The 22,336-nt window shown below is 38.2% G+C and overlaps 2 protein-coding genes across 3 annotated transcripts; both read right to left on the reverse strand.

Moving 5' to 3' along the window:
* Window positions 1-6,666: 6,666 nt before the first annotated feature.
* Window positions 6,667-11,218, reverse strand: LOC103448382 (uncharacterized). Its single transcript, XM_029088892.2, has 9 exons — window positions 10,802-11,218; window positions 9,347-9,418; window positions 8,983-9,072; window positions 8,779-8,821; window positions 8,519-8,625; window positions 7,824-7,919; window positions 7,490-7,680; window positions 7,321-7,390; window positions 6,667-7,069 (listed from the first exon to the last, which is right to left on the reverse strand). The coding sequence occupies exons 1-9, from the start codon at window positions 10,952-10,954 to the stop codon at window positions 6,959-6,961; spliced, it is 933 nt and encodes a 310-aa protein (XP_028944725.1). The 5' UTR covers window positions 10,955-11,218; the 3' UTR covers window positions 6,667-6,958.
* Window positions 11,219-13,311: 2,093 nt separating this feature from the next.
* Window positions 13,312-22,300, reverse strand: LOC103448474 (1,4-alpha-glucan-branching enzyme 3, chloroplastic/amyloplastic). Of its 2 annotated transcripts, XM_029088893.2 has the most exons (21): window positions 21,923-22,300; window positions 21,671-21,742; window positions 21,278-21,342; window positions 20,435-21,112; window positions 19,799-19,971; window positions 19,616-19,705; window positions 19,348-19,423; window positions 18,471-18,578; window positions 17,793-17,883; window positions 17,494-17,595; window positions 16,915-17,017; window positions 16,464-16,601; window positions 16,267-16,338; window positions 16,040-16,144; window positions 15,689-15,766; window positions 15,501-15,611; window positions 15,122-15,202; window positions 14,933-15,037; window positions 14,561-14,646; window positions 14,363-14,417; window positions 13,312-14,167 (listed from the first exon to the last, which is right to left on the reverse strand). In XM_029088893.2, exons 1-21 carry the CDS (start codon window positions 22,186-22,188, stop codon window positions 14,135-14,137), a joined length of 2,688 nt encoding a protein of 895 aa, XP_028944726.2. In that variant the 5' UTR covers window positions 22,189-22,300; the 3' UTR covers window positions 13,312-14,134. The 2 variants fall into 2 exon arrangements, with proteins under 2 accessions (XP_028944726.2, XP_070664081.1); XM_070807980.1 differs by lacking the exon at window positions 21,278-21,342 and having other exon boundaries at window positions 21,923-22,274.
* Between the last annotated feature and the right edge of the window lie 36 nt (window positions 22,301-22,336).

Here is a 22,336-nt window from a genome sequence, read left to right on the forward strand (position 1 = left end):
CGACGGCATCAGCGAAAGGTTGTTGAAGCTTTTCGAGCTATTCGGATAGGGCAACGATGTCGAGCTTGGATTTGACTTAGACTCATCCGTCTAGATTATGCAGTTCTGCAGGGAAGGCGTCGTGCTATAGTGATCTGTTCCAACTCATCGTTGAACCTTCTGCTTCAATCTTTTACATCGCAAAAGTGGTGTGCAACCTTTGCATTTGAATGGTCATTCAAAGCACTACTTCTCAGCGACTCATCTATGCTTAGCAGCTTCAGTGTAAAGAGCCAATATTGTATCAACTGTTCTGAGGTATTTGCCGAAAGAATTCACGACCTTGACAACAGTTGAGGATGCGTACTCGAGAGCAATGTTAGGCAAGCAACCATGCAAAGATTCCAGGCAATCAGTTCCAGATCGGAAGTTTGATTTCATGTTCTGACTGATTGCGTTCTTTCTTCTTGTCCTGCAGGTAAGAGCAAGGGCAAAGGAAAAGACAGGAAAAAACATGATATGGGATACTCTTGCTTTTAAACCTGATGATATGAGATACTCTTACTCTGGTGTGGCTTATTCGCAGAGGTATTATCGGGGGGAAAAGAAGCTGAATATTTCGAGAGACTCTGCTGAGAGTGCCCTCTCGAATGTGAAGAAAAGTTGAGCATTTTTTTTATTTGTAGGTCTGCCTGGCTATGGAGGATGAAGGTCGACATATATAGGAATTGTCCCAACAGCGAGTAGTAATGTTGTTCTTTTACCCTTATCGGTCATAGCAATGTAGTGGGAGCTGCAAGATTCATGTGTTTTAACTTTGTCATAGCACTTTGAAAAAGTGGTATGTGGTATTTGGAAAGCTGATGTTGCGTGTGAAGATTGCAGATAAGCTTTATCCAAGGACATCTAGCTCTCGAAGTTTGGAGAGTGGTGCCTCTTCGGTTTTCGAACAAGCAATCTTGTTGGGGATCTGGCTCTCAAGATTCGGATAACGATGCCTCTTCGATTTTTGAGAAAGCAATCCTGTTGAGAGTCTGGCTTTCGAGATTTTGAGAGTGGTGCCTCTTCGATTTTTGAAAAAACAATCATGTTGGGAGTCTGGCTTTCGAGATTTGGAAAGCGGTGCTTCTTCGATTTTTGAGAAAGCAATCATGTTGGGAGTCTGGCTCTCGAAATTTGGAGAGCGGTGCCTTTTCAATTTTTGAGCAAGTAATCCCGTTGGGGGTCTGGCTCTCGAGATTTGAAGAGCGGTGCCTCTTTGATTTTTGAGAAAACAATCTTGTTGTGAGTCTGGCTTTCGAGATTCGGATAGCAGTGCTTCTTCAATTTTTGAGAAAGCAATCTTGGTAGGCCAATCTTTACCATGCGATCTGGATAATCTTTTGAGATAGAGACATTTTCTAACTCTTCAGCGGGTTGTGCTTGCTGGGTGAAAGAGTTATCTCGAGGATTGTCTGGTTAACTGTTGCCACCGTGAATAACCAAGTTGGTTTCGTCCGGGCTGGTCTTTATGACTTGGTCATGTATAGAAATGGTTTCCTTGGGCATATGCAGGTGTTGTTGCTTGACCAAAGTGTTGTAACATGACCGTGCACTAAGTTGATCTCCTCTAATGTAACCATTGCCATAGGGGGTTGGAAGTTTCATCAACAACATATGTGTGGATATTATAGCCTTGAGATCATTGATGCCTGTGCATCCAAAGATGACATTGTATGCCATTGGGCAATCAACCATCAGGAAGTTAGTGGTAATGGTAGCTGTATAAGGGCATCTACCAATGGTGAAAGGTAAGTGTATGCTCCCTAAAGGTAGCACGATATCACCGAATAAGCTTATTAAAGGAGAAATCGAGCGATCGAGCAAGTGTTCAGCTACATTAAGTGTCCTGAAAGCTTCAGCAAACATAATATTGACCAAGCCCCCGTGTCTACTAGGATTCGTCGTACTTCAAAGTTGGCTATGTGAGCTTCCACGATCAGTGGGTCGTTGTGAGGGTAGATGATACATTTTTCTTCTTCAGGGTAGAAACATATTGGATCCCAATTAGGCTTTTGATACTTGCCTCCCCTGATGTCTTCCACGTGAAACACTTAGTGGCCAGGCCTTAAAGCTCGTTCGCTGTTTTTCATGGATCTGTTGGAAGATTTAAATATGGGTGTGCCGCCACTTATGGAATATATCACATTCACCTGGTGTTGGTTACGGTTACCCCTTGGAAGGTGAATGAAGAATTGATCAATTTTTCCTTCACATGCCAAAGTTTCAATATGATCACGAATAGTGATACACTTCTCGCCATCATGGCTGTTATGTTCATGGTAGCAACAAAACGCGCATGTGTTCTTCATGGGCTTGTAATCTGGGTGCCTCGGCTTTGGCTTCGGTATCAAGTGTGTTATGCTGGGGTAAATGGCCACGCATGTGGCATTCAAAGGTGTGTATGCCTCATACCTCGGGGTAGGGCCTGTCCTGACACATGCTTGACCTACTGTGTTGACTACCTGGGGTCGGGGATTATCGTGGCGATACCCTTGGTTATCGTGGTAATGTCCCTTACTCCTTTTACTAAAATGAGACTGGTGAGGATGGAAATCATTCCTTTTGTCCTGAGATTGATATGTCTGTTGACTTGGCAAAGTATTAAGTAAGGCAGAGGGAAGCACCGTTGCCATTTGGAAGGTTGAGGTCTTTTCATTTGGGTGGGTCTGGCTTCCACTCCCCACTTGCTGATAGGGGATGGTTGTTAGGGGTTTCTCTTGGTATGTCCATGCCTCGACGGAGGCATGGTTATAAGCTTGCGCCATCACCTCAGAGTAAGTCTTCTAAGTGTTGGCCTTGATCATGTACTTAAAAAAATAGTCACGTAGGCCTGTCGTGAAGGCTTTGAGGGCAGTCTTGTCGTCTGCCTCGGCACAACGGGAATACTCATGACTAAAGCGGCTAGCATACATATGTAATGACTCATCTATCTTCTGGTGAATAGTGTACAAGTCATCCGCAGAGTGTAAGCGATCGGTCTGGAAAATGTGTTGAGGAACAAACAGTTTCCTCAATTCCTCAAATGAGTCTATGATAGGAGCATATTTATGCGACTAAGTTAGCTTGTTCTCGTGCATTTATGTTGTTATTCCTTAGTAGTTTTAGTGTTTAAAGTCATTTTTGTGCAATTTCAGGTTCTAAGGACAAAGTATGCAAAAATGTGCATTTTGGAGCCTTTTGGAGCAATTTTGGGCTTGGAATAAATATCACATGCTTGGAACTAAAGGAATGGACGAAATTGAAGACCTAAAGATGAGGATTCCTACTTGAAGTAGGAAAGTTAAGCCAATGTTTCCTATTTTGGTTTGATCTTTCCTAAATCCTAAATTTCCCTAAGTTTCAGCAACATTGAAGGTTTCCTATACATTTTAGGACACAAATTAAGGGTTCCTTGTACCATAACAAACCTTTGCCATGCATTCCATCCATGTTTAATTCTTACATCAATCATCACTTCACTTTCACCTTTGAATCATTTCAACACCACTCCATTTTACCCATGCTTTGCATCATTACTTCACTTTCACCTTTAAATCATTTCAACACCACTTTCACCTTTAAATCATTTCAACACCACTCCATTTTACCCATGCTTTGCATCATTACTTCACTTTCACCTTTGAATCATTTTAACACCACTCCATTTTACCCATGTTTTGCCTTGCACTTCCTTTATAAAAGGAAGTGTGTGTAACATAAATTGAGTTCATACTTTGTGAGATCATTCACTCCCATTTTAACACAACCTTCATCCAAACACATCCATTCATCTTCACATCCATTCCTCCATACAAACAAACCTTCAAACACTCACCAACACCTTGTGCCGTAGCAAAGGAAGGGAAGGAAAGTGCTTGGACGTGCTTGCTGTCCAACTTGGATCGTAGGAGCGTTTAGGTGTTTTCTTTCTTTTGTTTCTAATGTTTAAATTCATTTCCTTTCGTTTTGTTGTAAATATGAGTGGCTAAACCCCTCTTGGCTAGGGGTGATTTCAAAGCCATGATTATGTGTGCAATATAATTTGATAAATGCCAGTTATGAACTCTTGAATTGTGAATGGAATTGGCTTAACTATTTGATTGATTTCCTTAAACAACCCAACACCCCAATTCAATCACAGAAGAAAACAAAATCCAAAGTTCAATCTTTGGAGAAAATGAGAGAAAAAAAGAAGGGACGATCGTATTTTGGGCTTTTCACCAACGATTTGTTTCTGGAGCTGATCTTAGAAGTGGATGTCCCAGTTGAGGGGCTGAGATGTTGAGGAAGGGCAGTGGACACTAAAGTGAGTGAATGCCTCGTTGTAAGCTTGGTGGTGCAAGTGCTCGAACTCAAGGATTACATCGTCGTAGTTGAAAATTAGAAATTGGAGAGTAGAGGAGGAAGTTGACTGAGACTGAAACTGAGAGTCATCTTCTTGTGGAGAAGATCGAAAAAATTTTGGGGGTTCGGAACTAAACGAAGGTTGTGTGTGAGAGTATAAAAGAGGAAAAGGAGAAGGAAGAGAGAGGGATCGTGCTGCACGCCATGGCTGGCTGTGTTTGGGTTGAGTTTATGTGGTTTTGGATTATCGTCTAGAAATGACAGAGATGGCGGTAAAAGACAGTTGAGTCTTTTGTTTTTTGGTTTTTTTGTTTAGAAAACTTTATTTTAAGGGTGTATTAGTATTTTCATATCCACTTTTGGTTATAATTAATAAAAAATTTAAATGATGGTTAGAATTCTATTTGGAATCCGAAATTTGGTTCTTTTTCCAAATTTCCCAAAATTTACTTCTTTTCCACCTCAAATTTCTTAACAACAATAGAAACCCAACAACAATTTCACAGAAAAATGATGAACAATAAACAATTTTTGTTAAAACTTCCATTAGCCAAGAGTTGGAGATTTTGAGTTTTAGGGTGAAAAGTAGGTCTGTTTGAGGGATAATTTCCTTCATTTGGGTGTTGTGCTGTGCTTTAATATGGCGGACCGACGCATCAGTAAATGAATTTTGATGTTCCTAAAGTAGATGGCTTAGTACTGTCACAGGCTTTTATTCATTTGTTAGATGGCTCTTCAACAAGAAAAGTTTATGGTGCCCAAACATAGAACACTTCCGACAGATGAAGTAGAGTATCATCGTCAGAATCAGAGACAAAGAAAAGCAACAGAATATCAGCAAACCCTTATCTCACGGTAGAGGTAGTGGAACAAGTTTGTTGCCAGCCAACTACTTTAGCTTCAAATCATAGCCTTTTTGTTTCGGCCGAACAAACAAGCCTAGAAGGACATTTTATCCTTTTTTGTTTGAGGTATTCATCAATTCCTCCATTGAACTTGTGACCATTGGCCAATTTTCCCCCTCAACTTTAATTTTGGCCAATTGCCCCCTCAACTCTCATAATTAGTCAATTTCCCCCATCAACTTTAATTTGGTCAATTTCCCCCCCTCAACTCTCATAATTAGTCAATTTGCATCCTACTGTTAATTTTTTTTAATTTTCCATCTATTCTTTTTTTTTTCTTTCAATCTTTCTAATAACTTCCAACAAAGTACTAAAATTAACATAAACTCACCTGCATAATATAGGGTAAAATGTACAAAAACATAATACAATTAGTATGTGATATGGGTTGATTATAAGAAAAAGTTATGAATCGGGTTTAAAGCATGTAGAAGAAGAAATAATAATCCTAAACTCATGGATCAGACCTATTTCAATAAAATGGGTTATTCTTAATAAGGAGTCGAAAATTATGAATTGACTAGCCATTTTTGCACTAAAGCTCGATTCTCCGCAATTTACTTGAACTTAGCTTTCACTTTTATAAACAAAATTGTATTCACATACAAAAATGTACACATCAATCATTTTCGTTATCAATTTTGTATAGTAAAAAATCAAATAAAATTACTCCATACTGATTTATTATGACTAATAATACTATCTATGATAAATTGTAAAATTCTAAATTTTAATCTATTTGTAATAGGATAAAGACATAGAAAAATGATTAACATACATCTTATTTAGTTTCTTACACACACTTGTTTAATTATGATCAAATTAAAAAATTAACAGTAGGGTGCAAATTGACTAATTATGAGAGTTGAGGGGGGAAATTTGCCAAATTAAAGTTGAGGGGGGAAATTGAATAATTATGAGAGTTGAGGGGGGAAATTGGCCAAAATTAAAGTTGAGGGGAGAAATTGGCCAATAGTCACAAGTTTAGGGGAGAAATTGATGAATACCTCTTTTTGTTTATATGCCCGAGAGTACCACCTCGTGAAATGTACAAGTGACTGTATTTGCCTGTCTGGCATGCCTTCACTCATCTTTCGCTCTCAATTCCGAGAAATTTTTCAATGTGACTGGAACACAGAGTGGTACATCACGCGTCACTACATCACGTGTCACTTTTTCAATGTGACTGGAACACAGAGTGGTACATCACGTGTCACTACATCACGTGTCACTATACTAATGGTAGAATATGTCCGCTCCCCACCCGCGGCACTTCTCTGAGGTTCTCCTCCTTAAGCTATCTTTGCGTAGGCGTTTGCCTCCGATGGAATCAGAGTTTCTCCTCGACTTTGTCCGCGTCAACAAACAGTTCAGTTTGATTCTAATCAATGGATTGTCACAATTCAAACAAAACATGTTTACAGAAAAAAAGGTTCACTTTATTCATAATTTTGCCACAATTCAACATTAGAGATGAACCAACTAAGAAGACCATTTATTTCTTCCGGGAACAATCGACTTCAAGCGAAGTCAATAGTTTAAACTTGGCCTGCTCAGACCAAGTTACAGAAGAAACATTTTGCAAATTACAGAGAAAGATAAAAGAGTTGGCCAATTAGCATTGAGACAGATAAATTAAAAAGCATCCAGCCCTCTCTGATGCATTATGCAACAGATGGCAGCCCAAAGACGACACCGAATTATTTGCATTAGTTCATCATCATCTGATCAAATCCTCCTCCACCCTGAAGCGCAGGAACCCGACTAACACCAACGTTGTGAAGCAACTGCTGCAGCCATCTCCTTGTCGTTGGATCTTCCTGAAATCGTGACAAATATAATTAACTTTGAAAGTAGACCAGACAACTGCGTCCAAATAAAAGAGTAGGGGATACCGAAAAGAAACAGTAAATCAGACTCAAACGTATATTTTTTCAAATATCTCACAAACTATGTCTGGCAACTATATGTACCCTAGAAGACGAAACAGGTTAGCTTTTACTTTATTTCCAGACTAGTCGTTAAGATCAATTATGAATTACACAACATACGCATCCAGAAAAGTACTTACACGGAGGGAAACACTGAAGGTAGCATCTCTCAACATATCGGGAAGACAGCTCCTCAAAGCATCACAAGCCCTGATGATAAAAAAACAAAGAACAGATCCAATCAAATGATTAACATGAGATACTGAAGAAACAAAAGTAATAATAATAAATCTACTTCATTCAACCAACCTTGGGTTATCTGACAATCGTAGATAACATCGGATAATATGTTTTAGCAAGCGAGATGAAGGCTGGTCAGCAAGTGATGCAACCATGGTTCCCAAGACTCGACCCACTGCGAAAAAACGCTCAGCTGTAGTACAGATATAATCCAAGCCTACGTCATCCAACAAAATCTTTTGAACAATAAATGTCGCCACCTGTGATGATAACAACTTCTGTCAGGCAACCATATACCTTGCATTCAAACTCGGGCAGTAAGAGAAAGGCTTTGCTGAGATGCTATACTGAGATCTACTGAAACATATAAAGATGGGAAGCTAAAAAGAAACGGACACTCAACTGTTTTTGACAGTTCACTACCCATTTCCATAGTTCGCAGGCACAACGGGATTATTTCAGTTGATAGAAGAAAACTAATCACTTCTGTATCGTCGACCTGGTATAAAGAAGTAAAACGAATTAATATTCCAATTTCCAAATATATTTGTCTGGCATAAAAATGCTATATAGGGTTTATCACAGTAACATTATTCTCCTCTTCAGGTTTCACATGTGAGAGAGGGAGAAGAAGAGTTGCAAATAAAGGTGCATGTGCAGAATAATATTACAAGTAATGTTACAGATAAACTATTTTCTCGTCGGAGTTCACGCTACAGGACTGGAAAGGGTCCAGTTAAATCTTTCACTAAATGATGGATGTAGTAAAGCCACCTAACTCAATCAATGTTATAAAATAAATAAATAAAAAAACTAAGCGTTCTTTTTATCCCCTCATTTATCTCACGTTAGATTCTGCTAGTCCTTTTATTTCTCAGATCAGCTACACAAGCAAGATTGGAAAGAGTGGTTTTAGTCAAGGCATGCATCAAGTTTTCATATTTAAACTCTTTTATGTATAATTTCTCAAAGCATGTGGCCATATACCTATCCAGTTATACTTGTATATCAGCTGGTTATTTACTTTTGTTCATTTTATCACACAAACAAATAAAAAGACAAATATGCCTATCGGTTTGCCAAATAAGAATAACATACCTTCACTAAGGCACCAATGACTCCTAAGCTAGTGAGTCTCAAGTACTCGAAAGGCCTTGACTTGCTTGTTGTATTAAGGAAAGGGTACAAATATAAAGGTATATGAGCTACCAACCACAGGAGAAATGAAAAAATCGTTGGTTAAATTTTATACGTAAACATCTAACAGAAGCTGCATGAAAAAAAATTATGCTTCTGTGTACAAGCACGCTAGAAAGAACATTTCAAGCTTTAAATGTAAACAAGATAAATGTTATTACCGTTAAGGAACAACATCCTTGTGTCTGGGTGTGATGCCACACACTACAAGAAGATACAAAAGGAATATGAAGCATACAATAATAATGAGATGTGTAAAATATAGGCCAAGCCTCTTGTACATGGAAGATAACTGTAGTTTAGAACAAAAATAACGTGCATCGATAAAGATTACATATATAATTTAAAAGGCGACAAGAATGGACCTGAAGAAGCGCTAGAGCATTGCAAACTCGATTTGATTGGGCAGGAGTTAAATTTGGTGGGGACAGAACAGGGTATATTGAAACTATCTCCTGCACAAAGGATAAAGAGTAGAGTGAGAATCCATCATCAGGGAATAAGACAAAAGAGAGTGTCTAGTAATGTTGATTTATCAAACAGGAAGTCAAATGATGGTACGTCAACGATGCACCGACATATGTATAACACAAGTCCTACTCCTACATACAGAAAGAAACTTGCTACCCTTGTAGATGAACGAATTTACAAAACAAGCGAACAAAAACCGCAAAACAAAAAGGAAGTGCAATAAGAATGACATGAATATAAAACCAAAAAATTACATACCTGTAACAGAGCAGCTATAGTACCAAAAGAATTCCACAACAATGGAGCCAAATCTTGAAATAATTCTCTCTTCTGAAAAGGGGAACAGGAAAGGAAACAGGGGGTTAACTAGGAGTATGTGTATATGTACATATATAGTACCAAAGGGATTCAACATTAAAAAGACAAATCTTATTAATGAAAATAAAAACCACGAAAGGCAAACCAAGTACACTTTCAGCACAAAAATTTTAGCAGTAAGAACTAAGAACTTATTTCCTCAGTGAAGAACACATGAGCATAGCTCACACGGGTGGCAAATTTATCGTTGTATCACAGGTATAGTCATACCCATTTTTTCTTTTCTTATAACTTTAAAAATAAAAGAGAAAATTAGGTCAAAATAGTATTTGGTAAGTGCTTGAAGGCACCGTCAGGCTCTTATGGATAGAACCAACTTCTTTCCAAATCTGATATGCAACTGTTACTAATGTAGTCAATGAAAACTTCAAACTAATAAAGCAAATTAAGAAATTATGCAGCCTATTTAGTATGTTATAATGGCATTTATATCACTTTCATTCCCATACCACCGATAAAGTTAGAGCACCCAACCAAGGACCAATTGACAATGAGTGGAGAGGCACAAGATCGTAAATATATTCCTATGTGAGACTTCACATTCCAATTGTGTAAACACACTCAACACTACCCTCATGTGTAGTGTAGAGTAAATTGAGCTAAACACATGGAGCTAAGCGCGTGGACAACGCATACATGGGATGACATGAGAGCACGTGTAGCCGTAGGGGGCTTGACATGTAGATTGTGTGCTTGGATACGTAATGTAAAATTATGTGCATGGCTTTGCAGTCCCGACGTTAAGATTTATACTCTAAACAACGACTACACCATTCTAAACCCAGACACACAAAACAGATTGCAGCTACCCACCTTCTCCATAACCAATAACTGAAAAGGTTCAAAACTCCATCTAAAACAAAAATTGATTACACATAATCGATACAGACATACCGGAAACATAAACAAATGCATCAAGATCCAATTTTGATCCTACCCTAGGAACAACTATAGTAAGGTGGGTACCACATGCATGCTGTGACTACAAAGATGATAACTTGAAGTCTCAACTCTGACAAGAAAAAAAGAACGCAACCCCTCTTCTCACGAAACACATATCATGCAAAAATAATCATCTCATTACCCCAATTGCCTTGATTTTCTCAGCAAACAAACAGAATCACAGAACAACGAAATGATGCTAAAACAAAACAAAACTCAATAGAACCCAAATCACAAACCCTAAACCCAAACTTTATCATAAAATCTTCAACCCCATAAACCCTATAACAAAAATTAAACAAAAATTAAACAAAAACCCAACATGCTAAAAGGGATTAATCAAACACAGAGGAACCAAATTATTCAGAAATAATGAGAGCAAAAAGATTAGACCTTGGAGAGTTCAAGGAGCGCGTTTTCACGAAGTTGGGGGTTGCTGAGTTCGAGCACCAACTGCTCCGCCGACGCCATGTTCGGGTCCCTGTTCGGCTGGGCTCCGGCAGCACTGGGGTTAGAACCGATCGGGCCTCCAAACGGTGCGCTCATCTCCACAAACTAGCAGAGACTCGCCATTTCACAGCAGGAAGTTGTCAAAGCTCTCAGCTTTTGCCATTGCTTTTCCACAGTTCGCTCTCAGCTTTCTGTCTAGAGAGAGGAGAGAGAGTGAAGAAAACAAGTACTATTTCTAGAGGAGGAGTTGATTTTATATTTGAAGACACGTACTGGACATGCGCGTGGGAATCGCCCCTGATGTTGACACCTCACTTTGAACTGATATAGTAGTACTGTTGAAAGGGAAAGTGTGTCTACGCGCCACTCTGTCGCATGGATGCGGTTTTAAATGCGTCCGAGCAACTTATCCGAATGAATTAAATTCGATACAACTTTTTAATAAAATTGGATTCACTAATAATTCTGTAACTTTTATATATATAATGAAATAATATTTGATAAAACAACTCAAATTCCATGTGATAACAAATTTGGATTGACATTTAATTGTGTGAGCTTGTATACAAAACCACCTGCTAGCTTGTTACGGTAAAGCACGATTAGAATTTAACATGTTGCTTAACGAATTCGGATTGACCTTTAATTGAATGATTCATGTACGACAAGACTCGCTAGCTCGTTATAATGGGGAAAGATTAAATTTGACATTGAGAGAACCCAACACGAACATGTACATGGACTTAAAAATCGAGGCATATTTGGTCGATAACTGAAGGGTGATGAAGTCGTAATATGAAGTGATGTGTAAAAGGTACAAATAAATTAAAACCAAAATTTTAAATTAAGGGTAAATATTAGTTTACTACCCTCAAGTTTTGTAGTTTTCAACATTTGGTACATGATGTTTTTTTTATCCTAGAGTCATACCTAAAGTGTTAATTTTGGGAGAGTCTCATACATCTGTTAGTCTGGCGGTTAAGTCTCCTGTTAATTGATGATGTGGCGCCTATGTGGACAATGAATGAGCGTCACGTGTCATTAAAGGGTCCACGTGAAAATTAAATATTAAAAAATAATTATAAAAAAAACCACCTTCGTCTTCCCCAAATCCCACCCACCCCATCTCAGCAAACCCTCCCACCCTAGTCGTCACCGGATACCCCCTGTGTTCATGTGCCTCTTGGCTCGTGACCAGCAACGATTTGCATCATCTGCAACTCCTGAATCTCCGCCTGAGACATCACCGATTCTTCAATGTGGCGATCCCTAGGAAATCAGGGTTTGTCGGCGAGGCCGTGACTGGAACCATCGAAGAGGATCCATCAGGAGACCCGATCTGAACTGAAGCCGTGACCGGAGCGGTCGAAGAGGATCCATTGACGTCATTAGGGGTGTCTTAGAGGGAGGAGAGCTTGGAGATGAAAGCAAAGAGCTTGATATTGCGATCGACGACGAGGATTTTGGTGTCACCGCCGACGTAGGCGAGCTGGTGGTCGTGGGGGCGGGGCTGGATTTTGTCGCTGTAGCTGCACATAAACTTGACTTTGTAGGTGCAGGTTGCGGAGTGGGGTTGGTCGGGGGTGTTGCGGTCGATTTTGCAGGAGTGAAATGAGGAGTCGCGGGAGTTTGGGTAGGAGTGGTGCGAGAGAAAGAGTGTTAGGGAGTGGGAGAAAGGGGGTGATAGGGGGGTGGGCACGAGTGGGATTTGGGGGAGAAGGGGTGGGCAGGTGGGCACGGGTGGGATTCGAGGAAGAATAGGGTGTTTTTTTTTTAATAATTTATTTTTGAATTTTTAATTTTCATGTGGACCCTTTAATGACACGTGGCGCCCAGTCATTGTCTACATTGGCGCCACATTATCAGTTAACGGAAGACTTAACAGCTAGACTAACGGACGTATGAGACTGTCCCAAAATTAACACTTTAGGTATGACTCTGGGACGAAAAAAACTTCATGTACCAAATGTTAAAAATAACAAAACTTGAGAGTAGTAAACTGATATTTACCCTTAAATTAAATTAAACTAAAAGTGCTCGGTGTTGACATGAACCTTATTACAATGCATGTAGTGTCGGGAGCATAGATAAAATTGCAACATAGTTAAAGAACATTCTCATCCTGAGAATAGGAGGATATTTATACAAAATAATGAGGAATAACTTACTACATTATCAAAAGTCGATGTCAGCAAGTGTCAGTAATCCTCAAACTCCACCAAAGTACTTCCACTATATTAATCATTAAACTAGTCAACTCAAACAATTAAGGAAAAATACTCAAATATTCCCTCTGTTTGCTCGTTTCGGGAGTTAATAGTGTTTGAAAGGAACTCACATGTCATCATGTGCTGACAGTGGCCTAGTTCGTCGACGTTGACCAGAATTTCCCAAATTTATTGTCACCGGCAGAATATTCCGTCGACATCAAAGGATATTCAGGAAAACCAAAATACCAAACACTATTTCATTAATTGCTTTTCTTCTTTTACAAGATACTATTTGTAGGAATCCTTCAATTCTAACTAATATCATTGTAAATCTATCACCACAAGATGATGTCATCTAACATCCTAACAAATTCATTCAATCCGACGGTTGAAAATGGATGTGTGAATAGCACCGCCATGTTCTTAAATGTTAACCTGTTAATTGTTATGTACTCCTCAAATTCTTGTTCTGAAAGAAATACTTAAGATTATGAAGGGGGACAAAAAAGAAAAAGATTAAGTTACTTTCTATCATATGCTTCTCTCAAGTCTTAACTACCAAACTTCAACACACACCCTCCACCAGCCGCCTATCGGCATTTCCTCAGCTAGAATTGACGTCCAGCCTAATTTATATATGTTGCATGCTCTTCAAATTTTACCTCACACAAAAGGTACTCTCCCCCTTGAGGAGGTAGGGTGAGAAATAGTTCAGCTTGAACCCTCTTCGCTGAATATCGTAATTCCCGTCATCCAGAAGTTCAGCTTGAACCCTCTTTGCTGGACACAATGCATTGCTTCCTCGAGTTTGCTTTTGGGAGAAATAAGATTAGCACCCTCGAATCTCCAAAAGAAAGAACCACGATAACGTAGAGGATATAACAATGCACAGCCTTTCTTCTTGAATGCTTAAACTTCTTGTTAAACTGTGAGATCCCCTCATCAATGTCACTCGTGAAGGTGGTGAACAGCCATATATACTTTAACGTGATGGCCCGTAGGTAGTAGGTGCTAGCTTTCGTTCTTCAAAGTCAGCTTGCAATTTGCTTTCTGAGTGCAATACTCTTTATATTCTCAAGATCCGGCTTAGTTTGTAAACCTGCACACAAGAAATTTAACCAAATAAATATGAACGTCGAAATGTAGTCTAGTTTAACAACTACTTAATACATCACAAATTGAAAAAGGGGTTCTTAAGAATAGTAGCGCCAACCCCTAGCCATCCAAAGCACGGAAAACTAACAGCCACAAAATAAAATACTAACAAAAACAACGTGCAGAAAAATTGACCAACCTGGGCAGTCCTACTAGGCAGAGGCACTTCTAAGCAGTTTCGGAGGCCATCGACTCTGCAAAGACCAAGCACAGTGGTGACAGAACAACATCAATCACTGAATCAAAGAAAGTAACCAAAACTGAACTAAAAAACACGCAATCACAAACGGGTAAAATAGAGAAGACAAGAAATATTGAAAAGGTAGTCAGTACTTACCTTCTGCTAATAGTTTTCCTAGAATATTGATCATCCTTTATAAGTCCCTGACCTCCATACTTTATTTCATCCGTATTTAGCACGAGCTGTGGTCAGAAAAGTAACAGGTTCATTTACTTGAAGCTCTACAGTTAGACAAATACATATAATTGCTTGACTAATACATATAACTGCTTGACATACACAGAAACATATATAAAAGATATATACATATAAAATCTCCAATTTAAACTAGACTATATATCATCTCCAACATACCCTGAATCCATGTATTCATGCCAGCACACATATAATAAAAGAACACAATGCAAATTACGAGTTAGAAACCATATCTCTGACTTAAACTACTCAAAGCTGTTTGATAAAACTTACTTGATACTCTCCAGCCTCTTCTACACCTATTCCATATCCTTCATAAGAATCTGTTGGGTGAAAGTTGAATACAAATAGAAGGGTGCCTCTCATGTAAGCTATTACCTGTAAATAGCAAAGAAATATCATAATCAGTAGAAGGCATAAAATTCTTTCCAAATGCATTATTGAGTTTAGTTTCACCAGTACCATGGTATTGTCATTCACATGGTGAATGCTCGGTAAAACTCTCGCAAGTACTCTTTCAGTTTCATCCAACTTCATCAAGTCCTAGGAAAGAAGAAAGATAAAAATTACTTTGCTACCATGATCTCAAGGGATGTTTTAATCTCTCAAGAACAACGACCAATTAATACTTCGCAACTTCAAGTTGAATATGTTAATGGTAAAGCGAAGAGCGAAATTAGAGAAACTGCATTTATGGGGGACTTTTTAAGTTATTAGAAATCTATACTAAACAGCTTTCAGCACTATTAACAACAGTAGATATAACAGAGAGAGCCACAAGATCACAACATGTAAGCATGTCAGGGCAACAGGATGGCAACAAAAAGTTAATAGTTGATACCTTATCAAAGATAAACAAGTTCCGATGCAATCCTTCCTTGGCAAGAAGATCCCACCTACGGTTGGCAAGAGCAAACGAGAAATTGTTGCTTGACATGGGGAACTCAACACACTGAAACATGAGAAAGATCATTAGTCACGTCTCACGTGAAATAAACTTCTTGTACTTGCAGGAGCCAGTAATGTCACCTCTGGATGCCCAAATTCATTGCCCATGAAGTTGAGATAAGCACGGCCACTGATTGTCAAAGTAATCAACCTGATCATCTGGCTCAAGACCGAAATGTAAGTATAAATAAACAGACCAAACAGAAATATGAAATGAAAATAACAGCTTACAGAAGCAACACATTACATGTTGCAGTCATTGCAAGTGTTTCACTAAACTGCAACTGCAATTACATGCAGATACACATTATGCATATATCAGAAGCAATGCATGTGTGAGATCATGTATGTATATAAAGCAGTACATAAAACTCTGTACTTAGACTTTGATTATGACAAAGATGTATTTACACTAGCTGGTACGTAGCATACCTTGTGCAAGGAACAACCTCTGAGCAGTAATTTATCCATGTCTTGAGAACCATCCTTGATTTCACCAAACAATATCTCCGCAAATGACTGCCCTCCAGATATTGACTGATATGCAAGATTGTTATAATATGATTTAGCAAAAATCAAACACAAATAAATTAGAACAAGATACAGAATTTATGAGTAAGGTATGTCAATAGAGTTTTTGACGAGCAAGAGATTAATACCTGGTTGTGATTTTCAGCATACACAAGCATTTTATCAGCATAGTTTCTGTTGCCCATTAATGTGCCGACAATCTACAGTGTGGGTTAACGTCATTTAGTTTTCACTTTGTGGGATGGAAAAACAATCAGTGAATTAACAAGAAACAGCACGATCCCACTCGATTCTAAGACAATGTGTCACAATTAAATGGTTCAACCTTACTCATGCTCCAATCATGGTCCGGAACATTCTCAAGGAAATTTGACCACGTCTCTGATACAGAAAGATTGACACAATAATCAAATCCCAACCCGCCTTGAGAGATGGGTTCACATAGCCCAGGATAGAAGGTTGCCTGGAAAATAATTAAAATATCACTCTTTAGAAGCCACAAAATACAGTGCATATCACTGAATAAATTCAATGAGAATATTATGTTTTTTGCTACCATTTTCAACGATGTTAATAAATCTGATCTACTCGAATACAAAGTTAGAATAGAATCAGTGGAGCTAACAACCCAATATGATCTGAACTCTTGAGCCCACTAGCAGCAACTATATGCTAATTTTCAAGAGCGTTCTATGAGAAAAATGTTATGTGAGTTTCTCTTCAAGGAGTTCTCATACTGTAAAGTGTAAACAACGATTTCAATATCAATTTCTTACATCTTCAGCAATTGTTATTATATTCGGATGGAGAACATGAAGTATCTCATTTGCCAAAATGAGGTATAGCAATGCGTCCTTGTCTACATATTGATTACAGTACCTGCCAAAGTATGAAGATTGAGTTTCAAGTTCATAGCTAGCATTCAATCATAAGAATAGTAGGAGGTTGAGTATGAAATAGCGTATTATGCTCACATAACACAAGAATTTATATTTACTAGTTATGTTTTGTAAAACTTCATTTATTCTGCTTAGTGAATGTAATTCAACCACCCATTTATTAACAGAAGCAGTTGAAATCTCTTCTTATATAAACCATAAAGCGCGCGCACACACACACACGTACGTACACATATATATACAATTATGATAATACAATACTGCACGCCAAATCCAGCTTGTTATAGGTTAGTCATGTAAATATTGTTGAAATTCACTAGCAACAGCATAAGGATATAAGCCATATCTTGGAAAGTTAAGATGCCTTTGTTTAAGGCCCAGAAAATTTGACAGTTCTTATGTCAGTGTAAATAATAACACATTACGAAATTGTAGATGGTTCAATAAATGCCTTACTCCTCCAAGTCACCGGTAAAAGAAGCAAAACCATTGTGTGTGTACATCATTGATGAGAGTGAATGGAAATTAAAACCATCAATTTGGTACTCTGTGGCCCACCTGTAGAAAATTGCAATTATTGAGATACTATGCTCAAACCCAAAGAAAAACAGAAAAAAAAACTTCCCAAAACAAAAAGAATAGAGGATAATGTGGTATTAGAACACGGAACTAGGTGGTAAAATGATGATTGGTCCAAAGAAGCAACTCTACTAATGTTTTAAAACTTTGAACCATTCTATAAGCTTCACATTTACCAGTTCAAATTTGAGAGAAGAAAATGCAGGACATCCAGATCACCATATTTAAACATTCTGGTACCCCAGTACTTGTGTTGTCCCCGTTTACCTGTAAAGAAAATAGTGTATCATGGAACAAGATACATGAAATGAGAACAAAGGCCAATGCTGTCAAAGAGAATAAGCTTTTGGGTGGGATATTCTTTAGTACTTAAACAATTACATAGCCCGGTTTTGGCTGGTTTCTCTCCATACCTCATATATCACCGCAAATCTAACCTCTATTGGCTGTTAGAGCATTTGGAACCCGCTTCATTCAAGGTTTTTTTTTCGGCCTCATAATCAAAGCGGGAGGGTTATCTGCCTATTCTAACACTTCTTGGCCAATCAGTCTTTTAGGTTTGACAACTAGCTCCATAATTTATTACTTTAAAAAAATGTATGAATCCATCCCACATCTCAGGTATGGTCTCAAGACAAATGTCCATTGGCCCTTCAAGCATTTAGGTTCTCTTCTCCCATAACAGTCAAAACCAACCCAATCAATATTGTGTTGGATTGGCAAGTAGTCCCGGTTAGTAATCATAATATATCTCTGGTTCAATGTAAATTGGGCACTGGATTTGACACGCTTACTCCTAGTGAGACCTATCATACTGTCAATTACAAGCACAAGTAGTATAAACAAACACATACCTGCGTGGAAGTAGCAGTCATTAGTTCCGTCAAATAGTGACAATCCAACCATCTCATCTGCAGCTGAGTAGGAATGTACTATGTCTAAAAAAACCAGCAGTCCTAGTCCTGTAAATAAAGAAGGTAGGTTACAGTTTGTAAGCGTTAATTGTTAAATAAAAAATATGGTGGAAAAACATGTTGAAGAAACATGTTATTGATGCCAAAATAGTTAAGAAATAGCATTCCTTTTCATGAACATTATCAGTAAGAAGCATGCAATGAAAATACTTGTTATCTATTCCTACTCTGTCTAAAAAAACCAGCAGTCCTAGTCCTGTAAATAAAGAAGGTAGGTTACAGTTTGTAAGCTTTAATTGTTAAATAAAAAATATGGTGGAAAAACATGTTATTGACACCAAAATAGTCAAGAAATAGAATTCCTTTTCATGAACATTATCAGTAAGAAGCATGCAATGAAAATACTTGTTATCTACAGAGGCTAATGCCATTGACAGCCTATGGTGTCATTTTGTTCTACCAATGATTTTCTTTTCCTAAAAAGTTCAACAATAAAAGCGCTGATAGACAACTCTATGCTACACATGTCATTGATATAAATCCTTTGGAATTTACAAACAAGATGCAATCACCATACAAACCTACGCTGTTACCTTTACATTTTGTAATCCAAAATTTTAGAAGCCAAGCTCAATATGTCACATAATAACAAAATAATAATAATAATAATAATAATAATAGTAACGTTCAAGCAATTAAAATAGCTTTTGCATACGCTGAACAAGCCAAGCAGGAATGACAACTAGTAAAGCATACATAAATCTTGAAGGTTACAGGTTAATGAAATGAATGGAATTAAATGAATGATAGTGATAACCATGTGCTTCATCAACCAACCGCTTGAAATCATCAGGAGTTCCATATCGGCTGCTAACAGCATATAAATTCGTGACCTGAAATCCATAAAAGTGTTTGACCAGTTTGTTGAACAGCCATGTAAATCAAGGATCAAGATCAAAGGAATTTTTTGAACAAATGCCTCGTTTGGTTGACATCATAATGATATGGATGTAACCAACCCATTAAAAGTCAGAAGTAATCAATGTCTAATCCGAGAACATAATGAGAAAGGATGGCTGACTCACTCTATAGCCAACAGTAAAATAATCTTTGTGCTCAATAACTCCCATCAGTTGGATCGTATTATACCCGGCCTCCTTTACATGAGGAAGGACCTGCAATAAACATAACGAGTGAAAATTGAGGAATCTGATTGCCCACAAAAGATATAGCAGATTCAAATTAAAAATGAAAATTGCAGGAGTTACCTTCTCTGTGAAATCATTGAAAGAAGTCATTTTTGGCTCTGATCCACTTATGCCAACATGGCATTCATAAATGCGCAAAGACTTTGGCACTTTTGGGCGTGAATTTTTCCATTTGAATGCATACTCTGGCGGTGGCTCCCAGTGTATTGCAAAAGCTTGCTCTCCTTCTGCCTCTGAAGGTAATCAAAAGAGTGCTTTGATAAGAAATCAATAAAGTACAGGAAACATAACATTCCTATATCTCTTAAAATAAATAAATAAATAATATGCCTGTACAAATTACGAAACAATGCAGATAATATAAAAAGGTTTATAAGATATCACCAAAAATATAATAACCTGTCATTGCTTATAAGAAACTCCTAAGGAAACCAAGAGGATGCTAGAGAGGTAGACAATGAGAGACAGACACACACATGAAATTTGTCCAGTTACAAGGAGGAAGAATAATCTACATAAGCCCCGATTGCGCAAAACATGGCGGTAAGTGGAAAATCTATTAACCTGATGCCAATTCTAATCTGAAATCAAACCTCTTGTGAAAGTAAAATAGCCACTAATTCTACATAAGGATCTTCAACAAAAGCCTAGTGTTGGATGAACAAATTATGCTTAGCAAAAGAAAAGAAAATTTACCTGGTTGCACATAAGTAGCCCAAGCAGGTACTCGTTCCAATGGCCCACTAGGAGTGTTAAAATAGACCCTGTACTTGCTCCCATGAGGAATGCATGGACTGTACTTTTTCAACCATGCCTTCCTTCCTTTGCGTGTCTCAAACCAATATGCCAAGGGAGGCTTCTTTCCTCGAAATTTTTCTTGCGACACAGGATCAAGCACGACATTGAAAATGTCGTACTCTTTTCCATTGTCAATCACATCATAACAAGGTGCGTTACTAGGTATGTCATCTTTATGCTGTTCTTTCCAAGATTTATATCTAGTTTCTGCATCTGGTATTTCTTCAAGCTCCTCCAATGTTTGAGGACCATTAGGCCCAAAAATCTGCTCATACAACTTTGCTGGCATTTCAAAACGGTTCTTTATAAACCTGTCTTCTCCAGGTTCCCAATACTCATCATTTGCTTTCTTAAAGAGTTCCTCAATGGTAACACCACTGTCACCTTTATCATAGTCATCGATGTAGTTATACTGTTGAAAATAGAGCTCATCTGGTTTTTCTCCATCTCTCAACTTATCTTCAAGAATGATGAACCAGTATCCATAGTCATCGTGGCCAAAATGACCCTCTCTTGCACAGTTCTCAGTAGGGGACCACCCGTTGAAATCACCAACCAGTGCACAGTAGCGAGCACCTGTATTTGCAAGCTTATCATACACATATCATCTGGCAGATGGAAAGTCCAGACAACATTATAGTTCAGGCCACAGAAGCAAGTTTTTATCGTGGTCCCGAACAATTGGTGACTAGCCATCAATTATAATTTACAAAAGAAAGAGTGTTTAGGCTTTTATTGAACCTGGAGCCCACTCCATATAGTCCTCTCTGTGTTCCGGGTGTCGATGCATACCCAATATCTCAAACCTAGAGGAAGAAAATGGCAATTACACCCTGAACCATAAACCTCAACCACCAAAGGGTCAACCAAATGAATCTCTTTTTTGGTTTCAAATTCCATACATGATAAAATGAAGTTATAAGTTATAGTATCCTCAACTGTAAAACTCGAACATACTTGAATTAACCATCTAATCGCATTTGAATGCAAATCCTCTTTAGTTAAAAGAATGAGGTTTCCATTAAAAAAATCAGACCGCTAAATTAAGAGGATGAAGTTTAACTTAATCAATGCAGGCATTGAAAAACAAGTAGAATTGAACTGAAGTGAATGGAAGTTAAGTTTGGAACAAACCCAGAAGCCAAATCCCGGAGATTGGCGTGACGATTGAAAATTTCATCAGTGAGGTCCTTCACGGATTTGTGTCTGCAAATTCAAACCAAAATTACAAGTAATTATTTAAAAACCCAATGGAATTAAAAATTCTAATTTTAGCTTACTGCAGTTCTTCCAAAGTTAAACCAAGCACAGATTATTAACAAGTTAACATCTCTACACTTCAAAACTTTCCCCATTGTTTTGGCCAATCAACTGATATGAACATACCTTTCACGGAGGAACTGAGCAAATTGCTTATGGGAAATGCCATGTTTGGTAAGGAAGCCAACTGGGTCGACCCCTTTCTCACCGTCAGCGACGCTTTTCTTCTTCTTCGGCGGTTTTTGTCGTCGCTTCGGCTGCTCTGTGGCTGAGCACGCTATCGGTGTTTTCCTGGGGAAGGTGATTCTTTGAGGTCTGTTTGGGAACATAAAATGGAGAAATGTGCCGTTTGGGTAGAGAGAAAACTTGGTTGAAAGCAATAGGGAAGTCATGGAGAGGAGTGCTGCTGCTGCACGGAGGGAGACAGGTTTTGGGATAAGGAGGTACTGTGAGTTTTGTCGTGGGGGAGGACAGAGGAGTGCTACGAAGAAAGAACTCGAGGAAGTATTTGAAAATTTTGAGTTCATGGCCGGGCTAGAT

The sequence above is a fragment of the Malus domestica genome, chromosome 11 (genome assembly GCF_042453785.1).
Source record: "Malus domestica chromosome 11, GDT2T_hap1".
Taxonomy (NCBI): Eukaryota; Viridiplantae; Streptophyta; class Magnoliopsida; order Rosales; family Rosaceae; genus Malus; species Malus domestica.

Bases quoted from the DNA above. Each gene is read 5' to 3' on its own strand.
- LOC103448382 (XM_029088892.2), bottom strand. From the start codon at position 10,954: ATGAGCGCACCGTTTGGAGGCCCGATCGGTTCTAACCCCAGTGCTGCC. The intron at 9,419-10,801 runs GTCTAATCTTTT...TCCCCTTTTCAG, and splicing joins CGCTCCTTGAACTCTCCAAG to AAGAGAGAATTATTTCAAGA. The intron at 8,626-8,778 runs GTAATAACATTT...TGTGGTTGGTAG, and splicing joins AAGGATGTTGTTCCTTAACG to CTCATATACCTTTATATTTG.
- LOC103448474 (XM_029088893.2), bottom strand. From the start codon at position 22,188: ATGACTTCCCTATTGCTTTCAACCAAGTTTTCTCTCTACCCAAACGGC. The intron at 21,343-21,670 runs GTTTGTTCCAAA...TTCTTCCTCTAG, and splicing joins CTCCGGGATTTGGCTTCTGG to GTTTGAGATATTGGGTATGC. The intron at 15,612-15,688 runs GTGACATTACTG...CTCATGTTTCAG, and splicing joins ATGAATTTGGGCATCCAGAG to TGTGTTGAGTTCCCCATGTC.